This window comes from Cyclopterus lumpus, chromosome 19, assembly GCF_009769545.1.
Source record: "Cyclopterus lumpus isolate fCycLum1 chromosome 19, fCycLum1.pri, whole genome shotgun sequence".
Classification (NCBI taxonomy): domain Eukaryota; kingdom Metazoa; phylum Chordata; class Actinopteri; order Perciformes; family Cyclopteridae; genus Cyclopterus; species Cyclopterus lumpus.
In genome coordinates, this window is record NC_046984.1 from 9,970,367 (window position 1) to 9,997,385 (window position 27,019).

General features: G+C 42.0%; 1 protein-coding gene across 1 annotated transcript in view; it reads right to left on the reverse strand.

Annotated features, from left to right (window-relative positions):
* Positions 1-747: 747 nt before the first annotated feature.
* Positions 748-27,019, reverse strand: part of svild (supervillin d) — a 38,731-nt gene continuing 12,459 nt past the window's right edge. The window contains exons 3-29 of the mRNA XM_034558286.1: positions 22,472-22,506; positions 19,697-19,752; positions 17,931-18,022; positions 16,425-16,515; positions 14,719-15,302; positions 14,370-14,502; positions 9,955-10,102; positions 9,419-9,499; positions 9,106-9,192; positions 8,643-8,826; positions 8,335-8,507; positions 7,451-7,612; positions 7,064-7,200; positions 6,824-6,971; positions 6,468-6,613; positions 6,075-6,250; positions 5,803-5,938; positions 5,272-5,572; positions 4,828-4,982; positions 4,533-4,635; positions 4,174-4,381; positions 3,952-4,085; positions 3,664-3,819; positions 3,192-3,335; positions 2,903-3,012; positions 2,294-2,449; positions 748-1,871 (exon numbers count right to left, since the gene is read on the reverse strand). Of these exons, the coding sequence (XP_034414177.1) occupies positions 1,785-1,871; positions 2,294-2,449; positions 2,903-3,012; positions 3,192-3,335; positions 3,664-3,819; positions 3,952-4,085; positions 4,174-4,381; positions 4,533-4,635; positions 4,828-4,982; positions 5,272-5,572; positions 5,803-5,938; positions 6,075-6,250; positions 6,468-6,613; positions 6,824-6,971; positions 7,064-7,200; positions 7,451-7,612; positions 8,335-8,507; positions 8,643-8,826; positions 9,106-9,192; positions 9,419-9,499; positions 9,955-10,102; positions 14,370-14,502; positions 14,719-15,302; positions 16,425-16,515; positions 17,931-18,022; positions 19,697-19,752; positions 22,472-22,506 (4,123 nt within the window). The 3' untranslated portion in view covers positions 748-1,784. The remainder of the gene's footprint in view (positions 1,872-2,293; positions 2,450-2,902; positions 3,013-3,191; positions 3,336-3,663; positions 3,820-3,951; positions 4,086-4,173; positions 4,382-4,532; positions 4,636-4,827; positions 4,983-5,271; positions 5,573-5,802; positions 5,939-6,074; positions 6,251-6,467; positions 6,614-6,823; positions 6,972-7,063; positions 7,201-7,450; positions 7,613-8,334; positions 8,508-8,642; positions 8,827-9,105; positions 9,193-9,418; positions 9,500-9,954; positions 10,103-14,369; positions 14,503-14,718; positions 15,303-16,424; positions 16,516-17,930; positions 18,023-19,696; positions 19,753-22,471; positions 22,507-27,019) is intronic.

Below are 27,019 nucleotides of genomic sequence, written 5' to 3' on the forward strand. Positions count from 1 at the left end.
CAACACTACTTTTTTCCCATAGTTCAATGCTTTTATAATATATATATATTCGAATATATTTCGAACAAATACTTTTATATGGACCAGATATATTCTGGTGTGTGTGTATATATATATATATATATATATATATATATATATATATATATATATATATATATATATACACAATTCATTGTCAGACATGCCTGCCATGAAAAAGCCCTTGAAAGGTATTTAGAAAAGTAGTGTCTCTGTAATGTTATGTCTTCCTGTTTCACTGGAAGAGTACAGCAGAAAAAACACAAACCAATGAAATTAATTAATATGTCTAGTCATACCAAAGAACTGTTATGTTGTATGTCTACTGGCTGTTCTAATATTGATCCCAATTATCCTTTTATGCAGAAAGCATATTACTCGCCATAGTCGGAAAACCACAGGTGTTACTACAAAGAAAGACCAAAGTTAAAGATCTGTTTGTCAGAGCAATGTTATGACAACGTGCTGTTAAAAAGAAAATCAGAACCAAACATGCTTTTAAATACTTTATTTAAAAGGGAATCTTCAGCATTAATATCTCATTTCCCTACCACCCATGTTTACCTTAATGTGCCATGAAATACAAGCTGGCCTGGAAGTTGTCTGTAATGCCGATTTTATGTATCACAAAAAAAAAAGATGCTGCATGTTGCAGCCAATTAAAACACGAATGGTGAGCAACAATATTTTTGTGAACATCATGCAGAGAATTGACTAATTCGGACATCACAGGCAATCATATTAACAGTATAGTTTGTGTGTAACATGCCATTACATCACATTTGCAGTATACACTTGTAGTGTCAGCTCCAGCTATAATGGCAGTTTATACTCTTCCGTACCCACACACACTTAATACTTTTAAAGTTTCACATTTACACACTCTCGCACACACAGATACACAACAACATGTAGGACAAGACAACACGATTTGATTTGGTCCCTAACAGCCAGATGATCAGAGAGGGCGGCCATCACTGGCACACAGGCAGTTCTATTCATGACAACCGGGAAGTATTCAGTACCAGACTTATTATGGGCCAGTTTCAATGATGCCGAGAACAGTCAGTCTCACCAATGTGATGGTTGCAAAGTCCCAGTTGACTTTTCATGTTTCAGTTTTCTTTGGGATTTCAGAGTACATCTTTTCACACCCACATACAAATGCATCTAAAATTAAAACCGAATATATATTTGCTGTTATACATATATAAGTTAGTATACCACCACGTTTCTGTCAAACGTCCACAAATTATCGGGATTGCTCTCTGAACTTTGATTTGTTTAGCTTCTTTAATTCGTCAATATTTTTTGCTGAGGGACTTAATTCCATTACACAGAGCTGTTTTTTCCCATGAAATATAAAAAAACATGAATAACTCCCTTATTTTTAACACCACAGGCAGTTCTCATACAAACACAATCTCACATGAAAATTAACACAGTCTGGTGTCAGACATAAAAACACATTCATTTATAGTATATTACATATGTATAATGTGAGGGTAACTATTCTTACAATACAAGGAAAGCATCTTGCCATCAAAAAGATTAACAATTGCACATAATGATTGGCTAAAATATTTCAGTGACAGGGAGAAACAAAAAAATTGAAGTTATTCAAAATAGATCAATATTTCAACTGAAAATGGTATCCTCGCTGTTATTATACATTACAAAATAAGGTCATAGTCTTCTCTCAAATGTTAAAAAAAAGCTGCTGAAAACATAAAAAAACCGGCAGTTGTGTACAAAAAGATGTTTTAAAACAGGCCCTTGCTTTTCTTCAGATTCCTTTGTTTCCAGTTTGGCAGAGTGTTGAACTCAACTCGACTCATCTCAAGAAGTATCTGAAAAACATTAAAGTAAGAGGATAACAAAGATGTAAGAAAGGTTACAAGAGGCCTGATATAATAATACATATGTGGTGGGCAGAGTTCTATAATAATATGTTTTCAGTCACTGTATCTCGGTGTACATGTGTATTTGCTGAACGATGCATGGATGCTCAATACAAAACGTAAAAAAAAAAAGTGTGACTGGTATTTTCTTTTATCACTTTCAACAATTTAGCTTTTTGATTTGATGACGAGTGCTCAACAGTTCGGTTTGATATATTGAAATTGTCTTTTTTTCTTCTTATAGGGCTAGTACTTTGTTGTGAATCAAAACTCTCACACACTTTAAATAATTAACGGCGAGGAAATAATGGATGTATAAATACATAATTTTCATGCCTTAAATCCTATTTCAGAGCAGCCAAGTTCCCTACCTTGAAGTCCGGGTCCGACAGGTAATCCTCCAGCCGGAGAGGGTCCACTCCCTCTGGCAGCGGCTTCCCGGTCAGCTCCTCGATGGAGTACTGCAGCTTGCTGAGCTGAGATAGAGCCTCCTTTACTAACAGCACCTTATTCTTGGAGCTTTCCGTCTGTGTACACATGTCATTTACATGTAAACAAATGACAAACAGATCTATTGCAGTTTCCTCTATTTGTGAAAAACAGAATTATGCATAACAGATTTAAATGATTTACAAATATGGCCACATTCCTGCAGGAAATAATATGGCGCTGTGGAGTTTACTGAGGCTGACATGACACTGGTTTGATTTCATTTAAAATCTTTGTTGTGCTCTGTTTCACTGTCTTCTGCAGAATTTATACTTTACACTTTTTATTTTCTTCACTGACTTTACACTGAACATGATTCTACATGCCAGTTTTAAATAGACATATCTGTGGCACGACACTTTATCTGATTGAGTGAGAGGATTTGGATACTTTCCCGTGTCAACATAGAGAACAGCAGTCTCCTGTCTTAGTTGTGATATACTGGGACAGCTCTGGGACATCACAATACATTTAAAAAAGAAGTCTCCCACCTTAGTGATACTGGTGTCCTTCTCCCAGTATGGGAAGATGTTGGTGAAGGTGAGAGGTTCACAGCCTGCCAGGATCAGATATGCTGGAGGGTGGCGCCGAGGGTTCTTCTCTATAAATCATTCCACAGTGAAGAAGAAATTAAAAACAGGCTTTTGAGTTCAGTTCCATATTCAAATATCCACTGTGAGTAATGCTGATGGCATCAAAACAAAAGTAATAGCAGTATTTTTTAAGACTAGGTGGGTTACACACAGACTCTCTAGCTCCAGTGGTTGTCTGAACTCTGACCTTTGCAGTACTGCAGCACAGTCTCCATGGCACACTTCCTCTCGCTGTTCCAGCGCATCTTTGCAGAGCCGGTACACTGTGTGTCGTCAGGCTGCCAGCCCTGCCACAGGTACACCTCCATGCGGTTGTCCAGTAGGAACAGGGCTGGAGAAGTTAGATGGGGGAGCACTTACATGCACATCCAGCTAAACTGAGGTAACATAGTCCAGGTAATGTTTGGCAGACAGTAACAATAACACATATCCACCAACAGAAGCCTGTGAAAGAGTCTTTTAAACACACTAGCACCTTTATTGTTAAGTTTTCATCAACGGGGAATGTCACTGAATGTTTTTGTAATTGGTTTGTTGTGCTTCTTCTTTGTGTGCGCCCTTGATGAGAAACCTCATTTCTAATACAAATAATAAACATATAATTCATTGAAATGTAACATAGCTGCAGGTGTGTGTGTGTGTGTGTGTGTGTGTGGTACCTGGCTGTTGTGCGGAGTAGAGGTTCTCCTGCAGGAAGGGCATCGCCATGACTCCCTCGGCCACCCTGGCTGGAGACAACCGCTCCTCCCCTTCGAACACCCCGGAGCTGGCGCTCAGCCGGAACAGCCGCGGCGTGAAGTTGTACTTCCCTGGATCTGGAGACAACACACACACACACACATCTCGTCATCCATCAGCTCACACACCGAACACAAGCAGCCATAATGGATCTTTCTCTCTATTTATTGCTGATAACTAGGAATCGTTATGTGAAAGCGAGGACGCACCTTGCAGCATACAGTCGTAGGCCTTCTTGTCGTGCGGGCCCAGAGCCTTCTTGAACTCCGCGGGTTCAGATCCTTCCTCCACCTCCTCAACGTTCACGCTGCTGGTGCTGCTCAGACCCAACTCTGAAGGACACCTTGAAGACCCACACACAGAAATGCTGTCGGTGCACAACATTACGTCCATCCACAGGTCATCTATTGAGCCATCTGCCTTTTCCTTACCTCTGGGTTAGTTTGTCCGCAGCTCTTTTGGCCACCTGCCTGGCGCTGGCATGTGCTTTACAGCCGTGCCACAAGAAGAGAAGGCCTTTCTGAGCATTAAGAAGCACCAGGCTCGCACGAGAGCGCAGACTGGCATGCTGGCAATCTACCTCCACCAGCGAGGCCTCCACCTCTGCCTCCCCCCGGACACAGAACAACCGCCAGCCAACTGGAGAGGTTAACCAGACATAGTTGGAATAATTTAGTTTGTTATTTTCAATGTTTGATATGGTATTTTATAAAAAATGAGCCGAAGTCTCTACACAAGTCCACAGTAATACAGTACATCACTGAAAACAAGAAACAATATATATCTGTACCTGTGTTGTCGGCACTATCATCTCTACTGCCCTTGTGGATGATCAAACCTCCCTGGAAGAGCTGCAGGAAGCACGGAGACTCTTTTCCCTCACTCACCAACACCTGGACAGTCAATCAGATACAACAGATGAAGACAGACACACTTAGATTAAATTGTACTTAAACACACAGCCATTCATCTGTTCAGATACAGTTACTAGATGGAAGAAACACAAGCTAACTATGTGTTCCAATCGGAAACCTTTCCATCAAAAAGGACATTTTATTGATTGCGTGTGATGAACTGATACCCACTTGTGACCCCCTGTGGCTGCCCAGCTCCACTGTCATCAGAGCAGATGTTCCTTTCTCACTGACGCTGGAGTGGCTGCCTTGCCAGAAAAAACAAGCGGTCCTCTCTCTGCCTGGAGCACCGGCACTCAGCTCCCCGGGTTTCTGCCGCTTACCCACTGACAGCACAAAACGTGAGTAAAGCCAGTGGATAAAATCCAAATTTCTGCCTCCACATCTGGACTAAAACGGAACGCTAAAGAATTTCTTCTTTCAAACCTTGTTAACCACACTTAAATGTGCTTCTTCAGTTGCACTCCATCACGACTAAAAAGTGAGGTAAGGCAGATCAATGCCATTCATCTTCTCCCAGGTCTTACCACTTTGTCACCATATTAACATCCCCCAATTAACACGTCAGCTGTTTCCTCTTGAGGCTACTACCTCTGTGCCAAACACACGACTCACCGAGTGTGGTGATAGAGTACTTCCAGCGGATGATGTAGGCGTCGCCCTCATGCAGTTGGCCCAGGCTCTCTTGAGGCAGTTCCTCCTCTCCGTGCTCTTTGATGTGCCAGGCGTCTACAGCGACTGTAGCCAACTCTGCCTGTCGTCCGTCATCTGCCCTCACCAGGCCATGGCCCCGCTGGACGTTCACCCCCTCTAGGACCGTCTTCACCGGCCCCGGCTCATTGTCCAGCAGGGCCTTAGCGTCACATGGCTGCAGGTCCAAGTCCAGTGAGGGGCGTTCAATGGAGTGGACTGGGCTCTGCGCAGACCAAGAACATTCTTAGTTAGTTCAAATGTGTTGCGTCAGTCAGGATATTAATTAATGTAACTGCTACAGAAGCAGTGTTTCCTTTAAAACAGATTGTCAGATACCTGCAGACAAAATAAGACATGCAGATTTATGAAAGCCGTCACTGATTCATGTATTACATGAACGCAGAGTCACTGCAAAATAAAAAACCCAAACACCCTAAACCTAATCTCTTGTACCTTGATTTCATCTGCTTGAGCTGCTTCCTCCTTCTTCCTCTCGGCCCAGTCCAGGAACTTTTCTCTGAACAGGGCCGTCTCATTGTGCTCCGACAACCGGCCGAACAGAGTCCAGCTCGGACGACCCTCCCCTTGCCTGGAAATCACACAAAAAAGAATCTCCTCTATGCAGCTGTACCGGCAATATAAAACCACTAGGGGCTACAATAACACAACCAATAATACAGTTCTGTTAACTAAAACAAATAAAATGATCAACATGTGATGCTCACTGAGGCACATCCGAATCCGTGAAGGAGGCATCTAGAGGGTTGACCCTGCAGCTGCTGTAGTCGAAGCTGCCGCTGTAAAGCTGTTTGCCCAGTTTCACAGCAACCTTTCTGTCACCCAGGGGCACGTCTTTCCCGTGCCATACGTACACTTCGCTGCCAAAATCAAACACTAAAACCTGGTGTGGGGTGAGGAGATAAAGAGCAGTTATTAGTTCATTAAAAAAAGCAGATACAATGTGTATTCAAATGTCTGTCTGGACTATCATGGGTGCTTTGTGAATATTTCTACCATCTTTTTTCACACTTTCTAAGCAGGTCCCAGACTTTTGCAGGTGTAAAATTGTCAACATTTCCCAGACACGTGAAGTCATTACTCAGACTAGGGTGTGTTACCTCTTTGGAGTCGAGCAAGGAGACACTTGGAATGGAGGCCCAGGCCTCTTCATGAGGCACCAGTTTCTCTCCGTGGAGTCTGTACACCCCAGTAGAGTCCAACACCCCACTCTCATACAGCTCGTCCTCCTCTGGCTCCCCGGCCCCTATAACACACACATACACACAAAGAGTCAGCATATGCATCAGGGTAAAAACAAAAAAGCATTATATTCTGAAACTGTGAGACAAAACACATTTTCAGTAAAGGCTCAAATCATAATGACTCATTTTCAATGTACTGTATTTGTGACCGAGCTATATAAATACGGCTTGTAATGATGTTGGAAAGACAGATATTATTTACGACTATGAACCTCTGTATTGGGTTTGTCCGCCCAGCAGGCTCCAGAACTCTTTGGCCCATCTGCTGTCGGTGTTGATGCCCTCCTCCAGCACTGTCACCTGGGAGGCCTTACACCCGAGGTCCCTCTTGGCCTGAACAAACGCCACCATCTCCGACGCCTGGCCACACAAAGCATATTGTACATGTCACATCTGTGTTCAAGTGGAGCATCATTCAACTGGTTCGGGTGTCTGCGCTAGAGGTTCTCTACCTTAGCTTTCTCAATCACGTTGGCAAACTCTCCACTCCACATATAGCACTGCTTCGGCGTTATGAGAAGGAAGCAGTCGCCGCTGTTTAACGAGTGGGCTGTTGGCTCCACCAGGCGCACCTGGACGTGCCTCCGACCTAAAGACAATGACAGAGCAGTTGATACTTCCAGACTTCAGGAGCCTAAATCACATGCATATAAATCACTGACATAGATTTGTAATTGATCATTTGTTTGTGGTTTAAAAATTAACTGAACAATCTTAAGTAATAACACAGGAAGCACACCTCAGAGTTTTCTCAGCACAGTGTTATGTAATTTGCTTTTCATTATAAATACATCATACAAAACAAACAAACACACAGTTAATTTGCATGTGTTGCTGACCTTTGATGCGAATGAGCATGAGCTTGTTGAAAGGCAGCGTGCTGTTGTTTGTCACGACATCGGTGGATTTCACACTGCGCAGGTTGACCTTGCGGAAATTCTCCTTGCTTGCAAGACCCGCCAAGGCCACGTCCGCCAGGTTTGTTTTGGAGTGTTTTGCCACTTTAAGTGAGAGAAAAGACATTAAGAAAGCAACAGAGTTGAATTGACACACTGATCAGAGCTACTCCTTTATCTAATCTGATATCTCACTAATTATAACACATAAAAACCAGATATATCAAAAGAGATGCAACATGTTTTCTTATTACTTCTTTCATGTGAGCAGTACTAGACAGTTTCCTCTCTGTGGCTAGACTAGTCTGTGAAGAGTGTCTACGGAAAGGAACTAAATATTGGAAATACACAAGTATTAGACTAAACAGAAAACGGTCTATGAATATCAGTCCTTGAGGACGGCTAATTGGCATTCAGCTTTAACTTTTGCTTTAATGCCAAGAGTTTACAAATAATAAACAACTTGAGCTGTGTTTTAGGAATGGGACAGGAGACAACGTGCATGTAAAAATATAAGAAGTCATGTTCATTTCTCACAAATGTGTCACCTCTCCAACTGTATTTTTGGTTCTCAATAAATAAATAAATAGTAAACTCATACTTTTGCAATTGTTTTTGCCTTTATGCAGAGCACACTGTAACCTTCAGGAACCACTAAAAGCCACTGGGTTGTTGTAGGTTTATCAGAAGCAACACAACAAACCTTGGCATAGTCGTTATAAAGCAACGTTTGGTTGTGGATTCAACTTTTGGTGATGCTTGAAAGCAGTTGAGCCAAATAAGAGTCTTTAACCCAACCTATGGCGAGTCAGTATGAGCAGTCTTACTCCTCTCCACTTGGATCCTCTTGGTCTCCAATGAGGCCACGTTAAGCCTCTGCTCAGTATAGACCTGGCGGATGTCGTTGCGGGCGGCCAGAGCCCGCAGAGGATTCCTGGAGCCCTGGTTCCTTCTGTTTGGTCGGACTGCTCGCTTGTGTTCTGTTACGGCTGAGGTCAGTCTAAAGACGTACGTACATAACACAGTGGTCATTTTCCATTAAAGCAATCAATTATGAGAAAAGTAGGGAATCATAAGTCATTCTAACTGTCAAAAATAATGCCATTCATTATTGTTATGACTTATAAGAACTAACTTTGGTGAATCGGCCTGAATCTGGCTGAGATCCTCCTCGGTCAAAACCACACCGGAGTCCTGGAGGATCGACGGTGACACAGATTTGTAGAAGTTGCCGAACGTCTCATCATCATCCAGGGTCATCACTTCTTTCTCCGTCTCAGCCGTCACCTCGACGGTGGAAGTCTTGCCTTTGCTCACGCCTGACCGACCCACCAAGGCAGGAAGCAGGAAGGGGAGAAGGTGACTCAGATATGTGCAACATGTTTGGGATATCCTGCCCTGTGAGCTTGCAGTTCACGTGCGTATGCTCATCTGTAATGTTTAATATACACTATGTCTATATGGCAGTAAAATAGTGTTATACAAATGTGGATTAACACATTTGTAGACATACATGTATAATAGATCCTCCTTCATAACACATTGTATACTTAAATATGATCTTGCATGGAAAACAACAACAAATGTGGGTATGGTACCTTTGTTGTGGAGCTTGTCGAGGAAAGACTCGAGCTTGTCGAGCCTTTTATCTCCTTCCACCTTGACATCAGTTCTACTGGAGATTTCTGTCCAGCAATAACAAACAGAAGATTAGTCATAGCTAAGAACACTTAATGTCACAATACAAAACATTTACATTGACAATTGTTTTAAAAAGGTATCAAATGCTTTTAAAATGACCAGAAAGATTTCATTTAAATCTGTCATCCTAATGCCACACATAGCCAAAAGAGTGCATTTCAGGTGAAAATATACTTTACAACATCTGCTGTAACAACAGATGTTTCGTACCTTCAAGTGGCTTCACAGGCGTGGCGTTAGACTTCCTGAGGGAGATGGGAGACTCTTCCTTTACGATGTCTGTCACCAGACCTGGAGGAAGGCAAGGGGAAGATTTAGGGGTGCAACTAACACAAAACATCAAAAATATAAATGAATCTGCCGATTAATTGTTTTGTCTAAAAACAGGGGAAAAGTCCAAGGTAGCATATTATAACTGCCAGAGAATCAAATTAGGACCAATTAATGAACCAATCAATGAAGCTCTAAAGGGAATCGTATCCCACTATCGTTATGATATCCTTGATATCCAGTGCCTGTTTATGGAGCAACAAACGTGAATGAATGATTGTCCATTTTCACAAAATCATAAAACGTAGTTGTTGATTTTGGATTTCTTACTTCATGTCAACTTTTCATTAGTAATTTTCATAACTTCAAAAAAGCAAAGCAAAAAGACCTGAAAGAAGTGTCTGTCACGTAGCAGCTCGGAGAGTCTGAAGACAGAACAACTGGAGCCACACTGAGTTGACGCACTGCGGGCTCACCTTTCTTGGCCATGCGTCCAGCCACAGTGAACTGCACCGAGTCGTTGGCGGCTCCCTTGCCTTTGCTCTTCCATTGCTCCTCCTTGTCTTTAAGGACCTTCATCCTGTCAGCCAGTGACATCTTGGGCCCCAGATCTACACTGGATTTCTGTTGGAACATGAGGACTTTTATTTCAAAAGGAAAGTCTACAGAGAGTTAAGAGGACACAGTGAAGAACTCATGGGTGAGCAAGAAGGGTTGCATGAGAACAGGAGAGACTACAAGGGATGGGGAAGGGAGATGATAAAGCAACGAAAAAATTATTTTAAAAGTGAATTATGAATGATATCATTACTTTCTTATTATTTCTGGGGGAGTGGGTTCCTAGTTACAACATAAACATGAAGAATGTGGAGTCCTAAACAATAAAAAAGCTCAACTGTACTGGGGCCATCTATCATCGGCTATTCATTAGAGCTTTCCTGATGTGATTTACTCCTGCTGCCATTTTTGCACCTGAACTCCACCATTAAAAATGAATTAGCAGAAGTTTACTGCCCCCCTGGTCCCACTGGACCCCAGGAGCTGTTTTAAAGTAATTAATGATATTCCACTCCTAAATATTTGAAGCGTTTTACGGGCCTGCCAGAGCTTTTACTGGCTGCCACCCCTTATTCCTTCACTAATAATGAGCAATTCACTGCGTGTAATGTACCATGAGTTGCACACAGGACAGTCTCACAGAGGCAGACCTATCTCCAGTCTACAGTATGACTGCACAGGAGAAGAATTCAGAGCAGATAACGGCGTGAAGAAAAGTTGTTCAATGAACCCCGGGCCTGTATTTGTTGTCTATAAAGTATTACATTTTTCCTTTTTTCGCTTTTGTTCAATTCTTGAATGATAATTATTTCTTCCAAAAAATAAGTTATGTTCTCTGTGCAGTTTGTTGATGCACAACTGATTTTAATTCCTCGTTAGGTAAAGCAAACTGCACATGGTTCGGCACATTAAGGCAAACGAGTCAGTACAATTGTCTATAATTTGCACATTTACTACTTACATATGGCTCGTTGATGAGTTTCTCAGTGAAAAGTATTTTGTATGAGCTATAACATGCAAAATGAACAATTCACAGTCATCAGAATCAGTCAGACATGCATGCAAATTCTATAAATATATATGACATGGTGTTATGTACTGTGATGTGCGAGGGTCATCAGAGTATCTATTTTGGTCTTTACAACTCACAATGACACTATGCATATTCATTTTTTTTCTTTCTTCTATTGCTATGCTTTTTTTTTCTCATTTACCTGGTAAGGTGGTTATTGGGATTAACAATCAGAAGAGGGCCATAGATTACAAAAAGGTTGGGAACACCTGCACTGACATGCAACACAAATCTAAAAAAGAAAGAATAACAAGCCTGAGGAATGTGCTCTGTGTCCTGAATTAATGTGACAAATGCTACAATATACAAGTGGCAATGCAGTAACAACATGGACAAACACCAGTTTCCCTCAAACCATCTTCCACTCATATCATAACACATAACCCCTCCCCTTCTCTCCCTCACTGTTTGCACTATAATGCTAAACATGTTACACAGAGTGGTCAAATATTAGCCTGGCATGAGACAGAAGATCAAAGAAATGCACTTGATCACACTGGCATGCACACAGAGACGACACACTGGGTCTGAACATCAAAGTGAACACGTGCAGATTTCATAACATCAGAATGATACATCCAGAGCCATCTCTGCACATGTCTTAACCAAATAAGACAAACTGGGACTGAGAAATTCCTCTTTTATTACTTCAAGCTATTAATACTAAAAAAATCACATTAGTCCCTTAGTATAATAATGCTAGTGCTTGTAAACTACAATATCTGTCTTCTCACTTAGGCCTGAAGCATTCTCACACACATATAGACTTACACAGCCCCTCCAGCGAGCAGCTCATCTCTGGAGTCAATCAGAGAGGGGAAATACCTTGGCCTGACAGGGCCCTCGAGAGAAGGGGGGGGGGTGGGGGGGGGGGGGTGGGGGAGGGTCTGGGCCTCAAACCCCCACAGGAAACCATTTTTCTGGGCCCTGTCTTACTGTACATCAAGGGCAGCACCTCAGCCGCAGCACCTCAGCCAAACCTCTGACACAGATATCGACCAACTGAGGGCTGGCAAACCACATTCATGTACTAACAGCAAGCGTGTTGACAGCTCTGATGTATCAGTGGTAAGAAGTGTGCACAGGTAGAGAAATAGGGGCCACAATTACATTGAGTTTATGTCCATGCAAAGAGGAACATACAGTACAAATGCACAGACACACACTCACCTGGAAGGGGCTGGGAAAGGTTGACAAGTGGGTGGCAAAGTCAAAGAAAGGGGTAGAGTCCACAGGTGAGGACAGAGGATTACTGGAAAGAAGGATTAAAGGAGGAGGAGGAGTAGCAAAAGGAGATAAGGAAAAATGATCAGCGAAGAAAGGGGGGAGAAAGAGCATAGCAGGGCAACGTTAGCCTGCAACAGCTGGAGGGAGCGGGATCAGCGTGGAAGACTAGAGATGAGACACGGGTCATTTAAAGCCTGGCCAGATGGTTGGGAGGATGGGAGAAAGAGGAAAAGGAAAATAGAGAGGGACAAATATTGAAAAAGCAACGCAGGGAACAAAACTCGCCTTATAAAAATGTCTCACTTTGTTGGTTGATTTAACGCAAAAAGTTTGATTTCTTACAGAGTAATCTTACTGTGTTTTTAAATGACCTATTTTAACGACATCCTTCAAATCAGTCATAAGTATTGAAGATAATACACTCATCTTCTGTGGATTTTCTGAATTTAGATTAACAAAAGCAGCAGTTTTCTGGAAATTGAACGATGATTATTATGAGCCCTCACTTTACAACATAGCTGTGATGTAGAGAACAACTTAGCAGGCTTAAGAGGAAACATCTGGAACTGGTTGAATATGGCCATGGTGTGTACCATGCATGCTACATTCCCTGGTCTCCCACATACCAACCAAACAGCAACAACATCTGCTCCAGATTGACAGTGTCTGGGATAACATGACAAACCTACGGCCTTTTCGAGAGAGAGAGGGAGAGAGAGAGAGAGAGAGAGAGAGAGAGAGAGAGATGTAACAAGAAGAGACACATGAAAGGGAATGCCCCATAGCTAATGTTGACATTATATCAATGCCAATCATTTATCCAAACCTTGTATTGTCTACATCTCTTTGGTGAGTTAGTTTCATAGAGTTCTACGGTAACAGCCAATGAGCACAGCGGGTTCAGATCAATTTACAGGCGGAAAACCTCAGATTTAAATTAATGGAAGAAATCCGCAGACAGTTTGGCCGTCTTTCATGTGTTGAGGATGCAGTTTGGACTTTGTGTTGACTTGTCATAATAAAGACAGATTACTTGAACATAAAATCAGTTCTCAGTATTTAATTGATGGGGTGTTTGTTCAAATTGTCTGTACTTACTTATTAAGTGGTTTTCTCCAGACTAAGTGGATGTATTCGAAGGTTAGCTCATCCTTGGATGAAGGATGAGCCCAAAACCAGAAAACCCCCAAAAGGATTATTGATCTGGACAGACATCAAACCAACAGATGCTCTGTATGAATAAACATGACATCACTTCAAACTCAGGGTCCAGTATTGAACCTTTTGGGGATATCCATGTGGCACTCATTGGGTTTTTCCACTGCTGTTCAATTTTTCACGCAAGGGTGGTCTTGTTTGATTAGGAGAATAGCATGTAGAAACCTGCATGCACTTCTATCACCACTTCAAAAAACATGTCAGTTATCTTAGCATGTGTTAAACATTAAACCCCTCGACGCTGACCCGTGTAAAATTGTATGACATGGATGTTTATATACATTTGTGAGAAATGGAAGTCTATAAAGAACAAAAAGCTTGGTTATGGAGGGGATTGTTTGTTTTTTGTATTTTGCGGACAGGGTAAGAGAGGAGAGGGCAGAAACCAACAAAAAGAACCAGGCATTATATTGCAAGGTTTGCAGGTGTTATGGTGACGGTGTAGGATTTTATTTTCACAAGAGGAAGGGGCGTGTCTCCCTTTCTCTTTGGTAGGCCAGCTAAGCCCTGGATCCCTGGGCTTTAGCGTCACCACTCCCAAATCTGCTGCACCCCCAAAGCCCTCCTAACCTCACATCCTTATGGCAACAAGTCAGGGAAATAAGCTGATTCAGCAGCAGAAGAAATGTGTCCGCAGCCAAATCTTTCTTTCCCTGCATACAAAGCTGAGGGGAAACATCAACCTGTGGCAGTAAAAACTATGCACTCCAACTCCAGTTGTGTATACCTGTTATTTATACTAACTAAACAACTCTCTCACAAACTACTAAACCAGACATAAAAAGGAAAGAGTCTGCTCAAAAAGCAAAAGCCTACCTTTTTCATCCAGGCATTTTCAGCATCTTGGAGCTTGCCGAAGCGATCGGCCAGTGGTGTGTTGCTCAACTCGGATGTTTTGAGCTTCTTCGGTCTATCCTTCTTCTCACCTTCACTAGTGAACTCTGCCAGTCTGAACAAAGCAAAAAACACATTAGTTAATTTCCCATTCCCAACCTACATTTGCGATGCATTTCAGAAATACCTAAATGGAGCCTTAAGTCTGGGTATTAAATACGTTTGTTTTGAATATTTTGTCAATTCTTTTTTCTTTGCAGAGAAACTAATATGCACATTTCGGCCTGATAATTCATCATAATGCCTGCTGTGTTTGTGTACATCCAATGACCTCTGTTTGAGTGAGGAGCCCTGGCTGCCATCCAAACTGCTCTCCAGTTCCTCCACATCCTCCGACACTGTGGACGTCTTCTCCAGGCTCTCGCCAGGCGAGGGACTCCGCATCTCCTCAAAGCTCCCTCCACTGCTGCCGCTGCTTCCCTCTCTCTGTTGTCTGTCGATGCTGAAGCACCCTCCGTCTGCGATATCATCAGTTAATGACTCATCCTCTCTGTAATGTTCCCCATTGACATCTTCCTCTATCTCCCCCTCCTCATCCTCCTCCTCCTCCTCTTCCTCCTCTATCTCCTCCTCCTCCATATCCTCCTCCTCCATCTCCTCCTCCTCGCTCTCAGGGTGGCTGAGGGTGACACCGGTTGGTCGGGCTGGCGCGCAATCCGGTGCGGAGCCCTCGCTGTGGTCCGACTCCATGCTGGTGGAGCGGCTTTTCTTTAGGATTCCCTTGATGCCCCGAGACCCAGAGTCTTGGCGCTGCAGTGAGGCGAGCTGGCAGGGAGGAGAGGGAGGAGAGGGAGGGGGAGAGGCATCTCTGTTCCTGCTGACGGGGAGAGCTCTGTCAGAGAGGAGACTGGAAGGCTGATGTAGAGAGGGAGAAAGAGAGAGAAAGCTTTTATTTTTTACTACCAGCCATAATATTTACAAGAGCTGGAAAAGCGGATTAAAGTTGCAAGACTACAGTCAGTGTATTCTATGGTCCCTGATTATGGTGTGTAATTCTCTGACCAGACCAACTTTTTCCAACGTCAGCTCCTTTGCGGTTTCCACACAAACTCATTTTGACATACACAGACACTTACTCCTGGATGTGTGTAAGAAGAAAAGAAGAAGGAGACTCGAGAGCGTGAGAAAAACGAAAGCATTGTGATTAGAAAAAAAGGGATCAAGTGAAGGCTTTGTTATTGTCAATAAATTACTCGTGTTTTTCCTCAAGAAACACATGCTGTGTCATGTAGAGTTGTGTTTTTGAGACACAAGCTCTTTGTCGTCTGAGCTACCGTAACATATTAACAGTTTTATGGATGTGACTAAGCGTTTAAAAAGCATTAAGTACCGTTAAGCATTTTAAGGAGTAATAGTTTCCAAATGCAATACAGACACATATAGCAAACATGAACATACAATGACACATCTAAACACACCCTTTTGTGTGTGTAATATGCTGCATGGTAGATTCAACAGCAGCTGGAGCAACAGCAGACGTCCTACTGACAACGGGTCAAAGGTTATGGGGGAGTGTTGATTTAGGAGGAGATGACGGAAGAAGCAGTTCATTGGCCAGCTGAGTGTGAAAGTGCAACGCAACCAGGTGGTCTCCTTAAATTAAAAACATCGGAGTGTACAATGCATGGGGGCACTAGTGTGTGGTATAAAGTACGTATGCATACTTTCATTACTTTGTGAAGATCCAGACAAGTGAAAAAGTGTGTGTATGTGTGTGTGTGTGTTGCAACTGTGACTAAAATACAATCCACAAGTCAACTTAAAAAAAAATTAAAAAGTTATAATATAAACCAGACCCAAAGGAGAGCCAACGTTAAGGTGAGTAAGCGTCTTGGATCGCACACGTGTTCAAAAATATGATCTTTCCAAAAAACAAATCCAGAGAGATGACTTTTATATTTCGGCCTATTGAGTTATGTGCCATTTAAAAAAGAATATATAAAACCTAATGTATAAAATGGAAACAAAAATACTGACTTTTTCTTCGACATTTTCATGCTGCTCCTTCCATGAAGGTTCATCTGTGGCTTCTTTCTCATCCATTAACTTGCTTTCAGCTTTGGGGAGGCTGAAATATGGGAGGAAAAAAAAAAAGATGAAGATGAAGGAAACCAAAAAATATATATCTGATGTAAAATATACAAATTATTCAGCCATTACAAAATGGAATTGCAGGAAAGAGCTGGCCGCAAGGTGACTTCAAACCACAAATATAAGTAACGCTTATTAGTCTGCTGTGCCACCACAACATCTATTTTCTGGTATGAATAGATCACTAGTGGTTAGGCACATAATCGAGTACCATTTGTGTTTATGAGGTTATACACTAAATAACTTGTGCCAGCACAATGGTAAATACACTGAACTTAGAGTTTGCTAAGACACCACTGAGCTCATCATCATCTCATCTGTAGCGAGTGTTTTTGACCACTCTAAAGTCACTTTGATACAATCTGTTTGCACTCAAGTAAATATGCACTCAATATTTGCACTAGCAACCCTAGATAGTTTCCATTTATAGTAGTCTCCGTTTATATTCGACACTATTTAATGCTAATGTATTTGTATTCCATAATCTGTATATATCGTTATACTCTCTGTTGCACTTCTGGTTGGATGCCAAACTGCATTTTGTTGCTCTGTACTAGTACATGTGCAATGACAATAAAGTTGAATCTAATCTAATTTAAAGACGGCGATGCTCGGACGCATTCACTTTCGCTTTGAGCCTGCTTGTCATCTCCTGAGCGATGTCTTTTTTATGCAATAATTTTCTTTTGTCACACGCTTAAATATCTATATGAAAATGTTTGTCTTGTTGCAAGCAGAGCAATGGAGCTTTGCTGAAAAGGTCATCGACACCTCTACATCAAAAAGGTTCAGGTGTAAATAGTCCAATGTACTGATGTCCGTTTAAACTCCATGTGAACAAAAAAGGGACAGGAATTAACTTATGGTCCTTAAATCTTACACACAAGGGAACATTTCTCATAGATGATAATACAGATACACACACTCTCCAGCTCAGTCCAGTCTCCAGTGGTTACAGTGCTAAGTAGTTTTGCTCTCACTGCTGCAGCTATTAACTTCAGTCTGGTTGTGTTTGCATCACCATGGCTACATCGCAGCCCCGCTGTGTGTGTTCATGCGTGTGTCTTCATACGTGCGTGTGTGCGTGTGTGCGTGCGCGAGAGAGTGTGTGTGTGTGTGCCATTCTAAAGGCAAGCTCTGCAGGTTTGTCTGGTTTATCTCTGCAGCTGGTCACATCATTTGACGGCCTGTCTGTAATTAACTCTGTGCTCCGCTCTGTCTGTGTGTGAGAGTGCATGTTGATTTGAATCAGTTTGTTCTATCTGTTCGTGTTGTGGCATATATATATATATATATATATATATATATATATATATATATTGTAGCGCAGACCACAGCGTCTATTACTCCAACTTGTGAAAAAGAAGAGCCCATTCAAAGTTCAAATGCTACCTGGTGGAGGATTCCTCTTCGTCACTGCTTATTATCTTCACCCGGTCGTGGGCAGGTCGGCCACTGCTTCCATCCTCCGACTCCTCCTGGTCCTACAGGCAGAAGGAAGGGCGACCGTAGCCTAAAGGTTGGGATTGTGTTTGCAAGAAATTCCGCTTACGTCCTACACTAGCTGTAAAAAACAAACTTTAATAGGGGGAGTGAATTAAGGAATGAGGCTCCACCCACACACTTAAGCTAAGCAGTTAACCCTTCAAATGCTCAGCTGAGTTGCTCATGCCAATGCTGTAGTGTGTGAGTAATTGTGAAGTAAAACTACCCACCCAGAGTACATGAAGAAAAAACTGAAAGAGAGAGAGACGAGCACTGCATTTTCTCCATTGAAGTAAAGTCTCCTCACCATCTTCAAAAGGTTAAAAATCCCTTCCAGACATAGAAGTATACTGCTTTGAATAACACTTTGTACCTGGTTAAAAATCCTTGAAATTATATCTCGTCCTCCCTCATGGAATTTATGAAAGTGCACTTGTGTATCCTTACAAAAGTTTAAATGTATCCTACTTCACTGAAAAGTCCATTCATAGCGGCTTTCAACCTCACACTTGTATGTTGCATATTGCACTTTTTCACACATGTACAGGGCAAACTATCCAGCTGTGTGACGTGTGTCAGTAAACAGCTGAGAACCTGCTGTGACCTGAATATAAGTAGATCTCCAGCTGTTAGCCAAGCAATATTATATATTAGAGGCCTCTTTCAAACAGACCGATATTCTCTTATTTTAAAGAAGGAACTTATTTTCCACCCACCAGAAATGCACCGCCTTCTAAAAAAACACGTTTTATGTCCTTGGGAAATTTAAGACATAAATGAGCTGTATCTTTCTCCAGAAGTCAACATTTACAAATTGAATTGCCTTCATCCGCGCTGGAGAGCAGACATTCTGTAACCTCTATGCTGTGCTGTCTCTGCTGCTGGAGACTCTGACTCACTGGCTCTCAACAGGGATCGTGCTGGAGAAATCAGTGATAAGGGAAAAGTGACGACAGCTAAGGGCTATCTGTCACCGCTGAAGACTTTCAAGTGAGACACTTAACAATAACACAGAACTAGGTCAAAACAAAGGATGAAGAGACTCGAAAAAATGAGAAAACAAAAAAGTAGTGTGATTGTGAGATAGCCTCTTTGTGGGAACTGGTTTTCCCAGCAGGTTTTCCTGCCATCTGGGTTCACTTGGCCAACCTTGGCACTGCTGCTGGCCTGAGAAGGCCACGTTAGAACAGCTATTTACATCAAATATGATGCAACCTGACCACTTCTGAAACACAAGCAGCCTGGGAAAGACCGATTCATTCCAAAGCACACGTGTATATCGCCCACACGATTGGGGTTATCAAGCTTTTGTTCCTGAATGGATCTTTTGGATCTCTAGACTTCTTCTTCCGACCTTTGCTTTAAGACCTCCACAAACTATGTGTGTGATGTCACGACTTTGGCCAAGTGTGCTTCCAGGTGCGGGGAAGCTCAGTGCTGTATGAAATAGCTCAATCGGTTATTAATGGAGCAAAGATCCAGGGGAGTTAAAGCAAACACCAGCTGTGGTGGAAAGGACTGGGAGTAAATCAGTAGGGAAACTAAAAAGATTTAACCTTAGACTGTAGAAAAATACAATTTATAGGTGTATTACACACACACAGACACACAAAATCAATCAACAATACAAAACATTTGGATGAAAGGAATTAGACAAACCTAAAATACCGTACCTTTAAAAGAGACATCTTGGAAGTCCTCTTGGCTGAGTCCACATACTTCTCCTCAACTGGAAAGAACACACACACACACATGGTTGACAATGAATAAAGGATTTTGAATGAATGACTTCCTGCCAGTGTAGCATCATATGATCAGTCAGGGTGTCGCTTTAGAATGAAAGTTTAAGGTGGACTTTAAGGTGTGTTTGGTATCCACAACGCTGTACATTGTTGGTGGTCTGGTAGACGATGAGGTCAGACACAGACAACAATACGCTCGCTCTTTGTAAATACAGGACACACTTGCACGCTGAGCAAAGACATGAAGGTAGATTTAACATGTAATTCAATGCATGCCTGTGCATTACAAACATATCCACAAAACCTCACGCATGCACCCATCAGAGTCTGGCCAGGTCAAGGGAAAGTTTTCTTCACTGGGGATAATGGCTTGAAAAATGTAGACAGGAAAACGGAAATGATTTAATTTCACTGGCTTTAACGGCGCTCTGGATCAGAAAAAAGGAATGCAATAATGAGATTTCCCTCGCCTCACGATGAGTGCATTCAGACAGTCAGTCAAGAGTTAAAAGTAAAAAATATATATATTTTTATGCGAGTGGTCAAATCAAAAACAGCCCTGAGAATATAATCTTCTAAGCCGCACAAAAGGAAACCATTACATTTAATGATATTCCAAAACAACATACATTTCTTAAGTCAGCACACTCAAATCCATTCTCCCATTCAAAATGTTTTTTATTGCTTTGACAATGTGACATTTCTATGTAAAATCCGAAAAGTGTCCCTGGCAAAATCCCCATTTCCAGAAGGAAAAACAGCTGCTCTGTTGAGTCCTAATACTCTAGATTTATGTTCCCAAGCTCCTTCTGCTATCCAGAATTGAACATGATTTAGTTCAGATGATAACACATTACACATTGCAGACCGGTGATTCCCCGCAGACTGTACTCTCTTAGTTTTGAATCAAGTCCAATATGTTTTACATCAGCATCTGTCCAACGTCCAAATAAAAGACAGAGGAAAAAACTCAAGAGATGGGAAAAAAAAAAGACTTTTCCATAAGTGTTTTCATCCATCTCACTAGACTGCCCAGTCATAGCTGCTAAGAGCTTATTGGATGGGCATTTGACCTTGTAATTACCAATAAAGACTGCACATATTAGCCAATAGACTCTGAGGAGTTCATCAAATCTGCTAAATGTTTTACAATGGGGGGGAGGAAGGGAGACCCACAAGAGGGTCTTGTGGGTCTCCGTTCTGGCTGAGAGCACCAAATCCTCTGCCAGCTTGGACAGGAAGCTCATCAGGCGTGTGAATGCACCACCAACGCTCACGCACTCTCTCGCTTTCACACGCGCACACATCTCAATTACAGATGAACACTGACTGGTCTTTGTTCATCTTTCTGCATCTTTGGTTCTTTCTAGTACGTTTTGAATCTCATCTTTCAATCAGAGAAACACACTGGCCATGTTGAGAGGTATTCAATCATTCAAAGCAAAGGAGATTGTGTATTGTTCTGTATTATTTTAGTTTCCAAATAAGTCGTCATTACATATCTTGGTACTTTTCCCAAATAAAACATAGAAACCATTTAACCCCAACTTAATAGGGTTAAATGGGGTTTAACATTTTACTATGTCATTTTAAATACTATCAAATATATTGTCCTCTTTGTGTCAAGAATGCAGCAGTGAGCAGATCATTTGTAGCCGACTGTCTACATGTTGTGTCTTATATTTTATATTCTCTCATCAGTCCCAGTGTACTGAGAAGAGGGTAATACATATGCTGCTCTTTTTGCAACATTGCAATCAATGATTGTATTGAAGAAATAGCAAATCCAAAAGACTGGACAGCAGGCCGGCTTCCCCTTGGTCTAACGTTCTTCTCCCTCTGCGTGATTAAATCAAAAGTGTTGATGAAATGTGAGAATCACTTAGACTTGGTCTACCACCCTTCCTGATTAACTTAGGAGGTCAAGTTTACGTTGCTTACACAACACTGCTTCACACGCCTTGAGATACTGAAACCTGGGACCTTCCTATCACCTCTCTCTGTCACTTTCTTTCTGTCTCTTGTGCGGTCGAGCGTTCACACGCACATTCATAAGCAGAGAAACACACACACACACACACACACACACACACACACACACACACACACACAGGCAGGCCAACCAATTAGACTAAAAGGCAGGAGGCCACTGACAGAAACACAGGCGACAGACAGACTGACAGACTCCGGATGTGGGCTCAGGTGGATGAATGAGTTTGTAAAAGCAGCCAGTGGGCCGTGGGTAAACCATTTTTCTCTTCTCCGCTCCAAAATTAGTTGATAATGCTAGCTGGCTGAACCAAGCTTCCGGTGCACCTGCATGTGATCTAACATTTGCAGTGTAAGCGCACACCCACTAACCCACTAAGCCTTTGAACCAAACTCTGCAGACACGTGCCAAACATTATCTCCCTTACTTTTGGAAAAAAGAAAACCACCACTTGGGGCCAAACATTCTCTTTATATTAGAAAGTGAACATAACAGAGCCAGAGACATCAGTAGGTAGTTTTTTTCTTTCACTCCTCCTCAGTGGCATAGTATTAAACAGCCAGCCTCTATAAACCAGGTAGGTGATCTGACATCAGCAGTGAGCTCAGTATTCCTTTAACGCTGAGTAGTAGAGATACTTGAATGAGTTCAGGGATAAAGCAGTCTGTGGAACGAAAGAGGATCTGAGTGCAGTGAAAGTGAAGAGTTTGTCTTACCCGTTGGCTCCTCTGTATCATCAGTTTCCAGGAGACTGGGGGGGAGAGAGAAAGACAAATGAGGTCACTCTAACACACAGATGTGATGACTGAAATGATGTCTCTGGTAAAAAAAATTAAAAAAATTAGACAGAATAAATAGAATATTAAGTCTTACCTACACAACTATAATCCATAAATGTACACTGAAGCCACATCAAAAGGTGTAACATAAGCCAAACTATCAACAGAGCCGCAGCCAGCCCCTGACTGTGCTGCATACAATATGCATCTTACAACAATTACTCATGCCGCTCTTCCAGTCCCACGTTGCCAATGATATAACAGCGATGCCCGTGCAGCCTCCAAAGATGGCCCTTCATCTCTAAGTAATGGCCGTTAAATATGGATGGGGACAGCAGCTGCCCGTGGGGTAGCGGCGATGATGTAACAGGAGGCGGGGAGAGGACTGCTTTTAACACAATAGAGACTCTTGGTGGACATCTGGGAGGGGTCAGAGGTCACTTAAGAAGGGGAGCTGCCCCACGCTATTGTGCTGGTTCAGGGTTAGGACTAGAGTTTGGTCCATTTCCGAATGTACCGGTCCGTTGTATAAGCTGAAACCAATTCAATTTTATACAAACCGGCTGAACCGCCAGTTGTCATTATTGCACGTTCTGGCAAATACTGGAGTCTTTACGCGCTAATGCATGTTTTAGTCTCATTATGTTACACTCAGGAGCAGCTTGATATCTAACCGGTTTGAGAAATTTGACCCGCCCAACCCTAATTAGGACCAATGAATCGAATGCAGCTAAATACAGTCAGATTCCATTCCTGATCCGTATACACTTTTACTAGACTTCATTAAACGCAGCGCTGTGAGCAAGTGAGCTATGGATTATGGAGGATTTAAAAAACACTATAGGACATCAAATATGCAGTTTTCATTTCTCAATGCAGAGTTATTCAGCTGAGAGAAATATTAAACGCACGTTGCAGGCTTTCATAACTTTATTGTGCGAAGGCATATATTAGAGTCCAAGGTGGAGTGAAAAGCTGTCCATCATAGTTTCTCCTGGAAGGCTTTCATAATGTTGCACTCAGTTGTTTACATGACAGAAAAGGTTATGTGGAGAATGCTTTTAAAAGGACCTAGAGAAAGAAGTTCAAACCCTCCTTACTCCCTCACCTCCTCTGAACAATTACTGCATAAAGTGGGTGTGAATTTCTTATTGACAGTTTTGAAAAGTTACACAATTTCCATGTCAGAAAGCTGTTGTTGTTGTTACCTAAGTTATTTGACAGTCCGACGAGCACCTCTAATGGAGTATACTGGCCCCTTTAGTGTATTATATAGGAAATGACAATAATTAAATACTGGATCTGACGTGGCATAGTCTGACTTTGAGTCCCAAAACAGTGTTGAAAAGTAGTTTTTACAAAGCAGTATATTATGAGAAAATGTGGGCTTGGGTTTGGCTGGACAGCCTTGTGACAGAGAGGAATCTAAAAAGTACACGCCAAGGTACTTATTGCATTTGAAATTAGTGTCGGTGTAACGATAATTAAAGTCATGAAACACAAACCATCATTAACCCTTTTGAGGCTTGCTTTCTAAATACACGCAACCAGCTCCCAACTAAACTACTCCAACGAGCATCCATGTAGTCAGCTGTTGAACAAACCCCTGGAATGTGCTTGCGTTTTGGTGTTTACCCTCATATTTCTTTTTTCTTTTAAACTTTCTTGTTCCAGAGCTGTTTTCAATCCCCTGCCCCAGGCGGCGAGTCACGGGGATGTTGACTGTAGGCTAATCTCTCACGGACCAGCTGGTTCCATGATTGGCCACCGCAGTGTGGTGTCTGGCTGCATTTCCTCAAAAGTCTATTCCGTTTAAACGCACGACCCTCACTCTGACCTGACCTGATGTGAACGCAGCCCAACACCCTCCTCTGCAACCGCAGGGCTTAGTTAGTGACACTTTTTCAACCCCACTGAAGGGGGAGGAGCTGCGCACGTCGGCCCTACGCTGCCATCAAAACTAACCATAGAGGAAGAGTAAAAGTAGCGAAAAGTTAAACGCAGATTTAAATCAAGACAGGCGCGTCATTAATTAAACGCAGTACAGCTCCTCACTCTTGTTCTGTAAAATAATGTCAGACACACAATACATTAAGTGAAACAGGAAGAGAAGAGGATTACGTAAGAGTAAAGAAGGATCGTGAATGTGGCATAGTTCAAATATTTAATTTTAATGTCTCTAATTTGTGCACTTTAATGTTGGGAAGCGATCAGTTCTTCGAATGGCACAAACTGAAACTGTGTAATGATTCAGTCACATAAACAAGTATTAGTCCAAATCCCATTCAGTCCTGTGTATAATCCAAGGTGCCACTAGCCCAATTACTGGTGTTTACTACACGTACTTGATGACACGCCCATCAAACCCGACATAATACAACATACTCTTCACAATTTTTGTCCTATGTAACGTGCATTGATGTAAAAACAGTTTAATATCCATTTAACAATCTTATCCCTCTCCCACAATCTCACTGTTGTATCTTTTAGAAAACAACTTGGAACATCACCCTTCAACACAAGGAGAGGATTCTCGTCTGTGGCAGATACACGAGTTGACAGACATTGTTCATTATCGCTGGGTTCCAGTTTCCTTTGTGCTATTCCTGTAACAGACACACGCCAGCGTGTTGCCTACGAGGGTGGTGAATATGTGTGAAGCTCTTGTCATAACGCACTTGCAAGTCAACCAGGAATCTTTAATATATAGTTTAATATACAATTCAAGATGATCTGTAAGGAATGCTTAATGAGACACAAACAACTCCAATTACCCCTTATGCTGCGTTCACACCAAAACGTTGCATGAGGCTAAAGTTGAAATATTGAAACTTTGGCGAATGAGACAAATTTTTGGCTTCGCTCTCATTCACGCCGCCCGGCAAAAATGTGCGTCATTCGCAAGCATTTGCGTCTGCGTATGCATTGACTTTGCATGGGATCTACTCGCGCTTTTGGTGTGAACGCAGCATTAGAATTGAAGGTTAAACATTATGAACAAACAAACAAAAAAATTATTTGGGGATGACAAGTTATTGGCTAATAACAACAGCCTCTATATCACCTCTGAACTCCGCATGTGGCATAAGAATGCCGACGCGCAGAACGGCGCAGCTGGACGGTGACGTGCAGCGAACATCAAAACAAAGCCGACAAGAAGACGTGACAGGCATGCGAGACAAACACGTCAACATGTCAACCCGCTTTCGTGTTCTCTGTCATTACATTTTTTTTCCAAAATATTCTTTCTGCTGTGAAATAATTCCTTTCACATTTCATAATGTGCAAAAAGCCAAACAAAACATCCTCCATATCCTTACTTAGATAAAACTGATGCTTACATATTGTACACTCAATCAATTTGAATACTACATTTTGCACTTAAACGCGTGTTTGACATACGCATGGACAATAAAAAACAACATGCACATAAAAAGCCTTCAGCTATCAACTAGATCACTTGTTAGCTGAGATTTGCTGAAACATGCCATTGCAACACACGTCTTTCCCAATCTTATAAAATAATTGGTCCATAATATCTAACAAGCCATCCTTCACAGCTATCTAGATGGCTTGCTCCATTAAGCGCAGGGCTGCACAAGCCCCAATCTGTGACATTATCTCAGCACTCTGTCCATCTCAGTATTTCTCTCTCATCATCAATCCTCAAGGCTGTTTTTCAAGAACAGACATGTCTGGCTGTGTGCAGCTTGATTACAGCTCAAACATGTTTTACTCCATCTATGCACAAAAATTTGAGAAGGACATTCTTGGCAACGAGAAAACTCCAAAAGTCTTTCCGCTTAGCCTGACGGCACCGGTTTGTTACTCTCAGATGGGCTAAACATATACGGTCTCCGTAATGATTGTTGAGTGAACCAAAACAAGCAGCTTGCGTCTCATCACTGCAGAACATGTCAAAATAAATGAGGCAGTCCTCTGCTTTGCACACATGGCCAATTTTGAAGATGTTTAAAGTGTTCTCCAAATGTGCTGACTTGTTGCCTCCACTTTTCTCATTAGGAGCCAGTAGGCCCTTTAATAATATATAATATATAATAATAATAATAATAATAATAATAATAATAATAATGTACACTTTTATTAATCCCACAGTGTGGAAATTCTTCTCTACATTTAACCCATCCTCAGTTATTAAGGAGCAGTGGGCTGCAGTGAAGCGCCCGGGGAGCAACTGGGGGTTCAGCGTCTTGCTCAAGGACACTACGACATGCAACTAAGGGGAGAGCGGATCGAACCGGGTACCTTGTGGTTGCGGGACGACCACTCTCCCCATGAGCTACAGCCGACCCCATCTTTAACTAACTTAATCTAAAAGTAATCTTTACTAGCTCCTCTGAAAGGGATACTGGTTCACTTGCAAGTATACTATTACTAGAGTCAAAACTGAGATGCATACAAGAATATCTAAAAAGTAAATGATGATGTATTGCAATCTAGCCTGGGTACTACTTCTACTGGCCT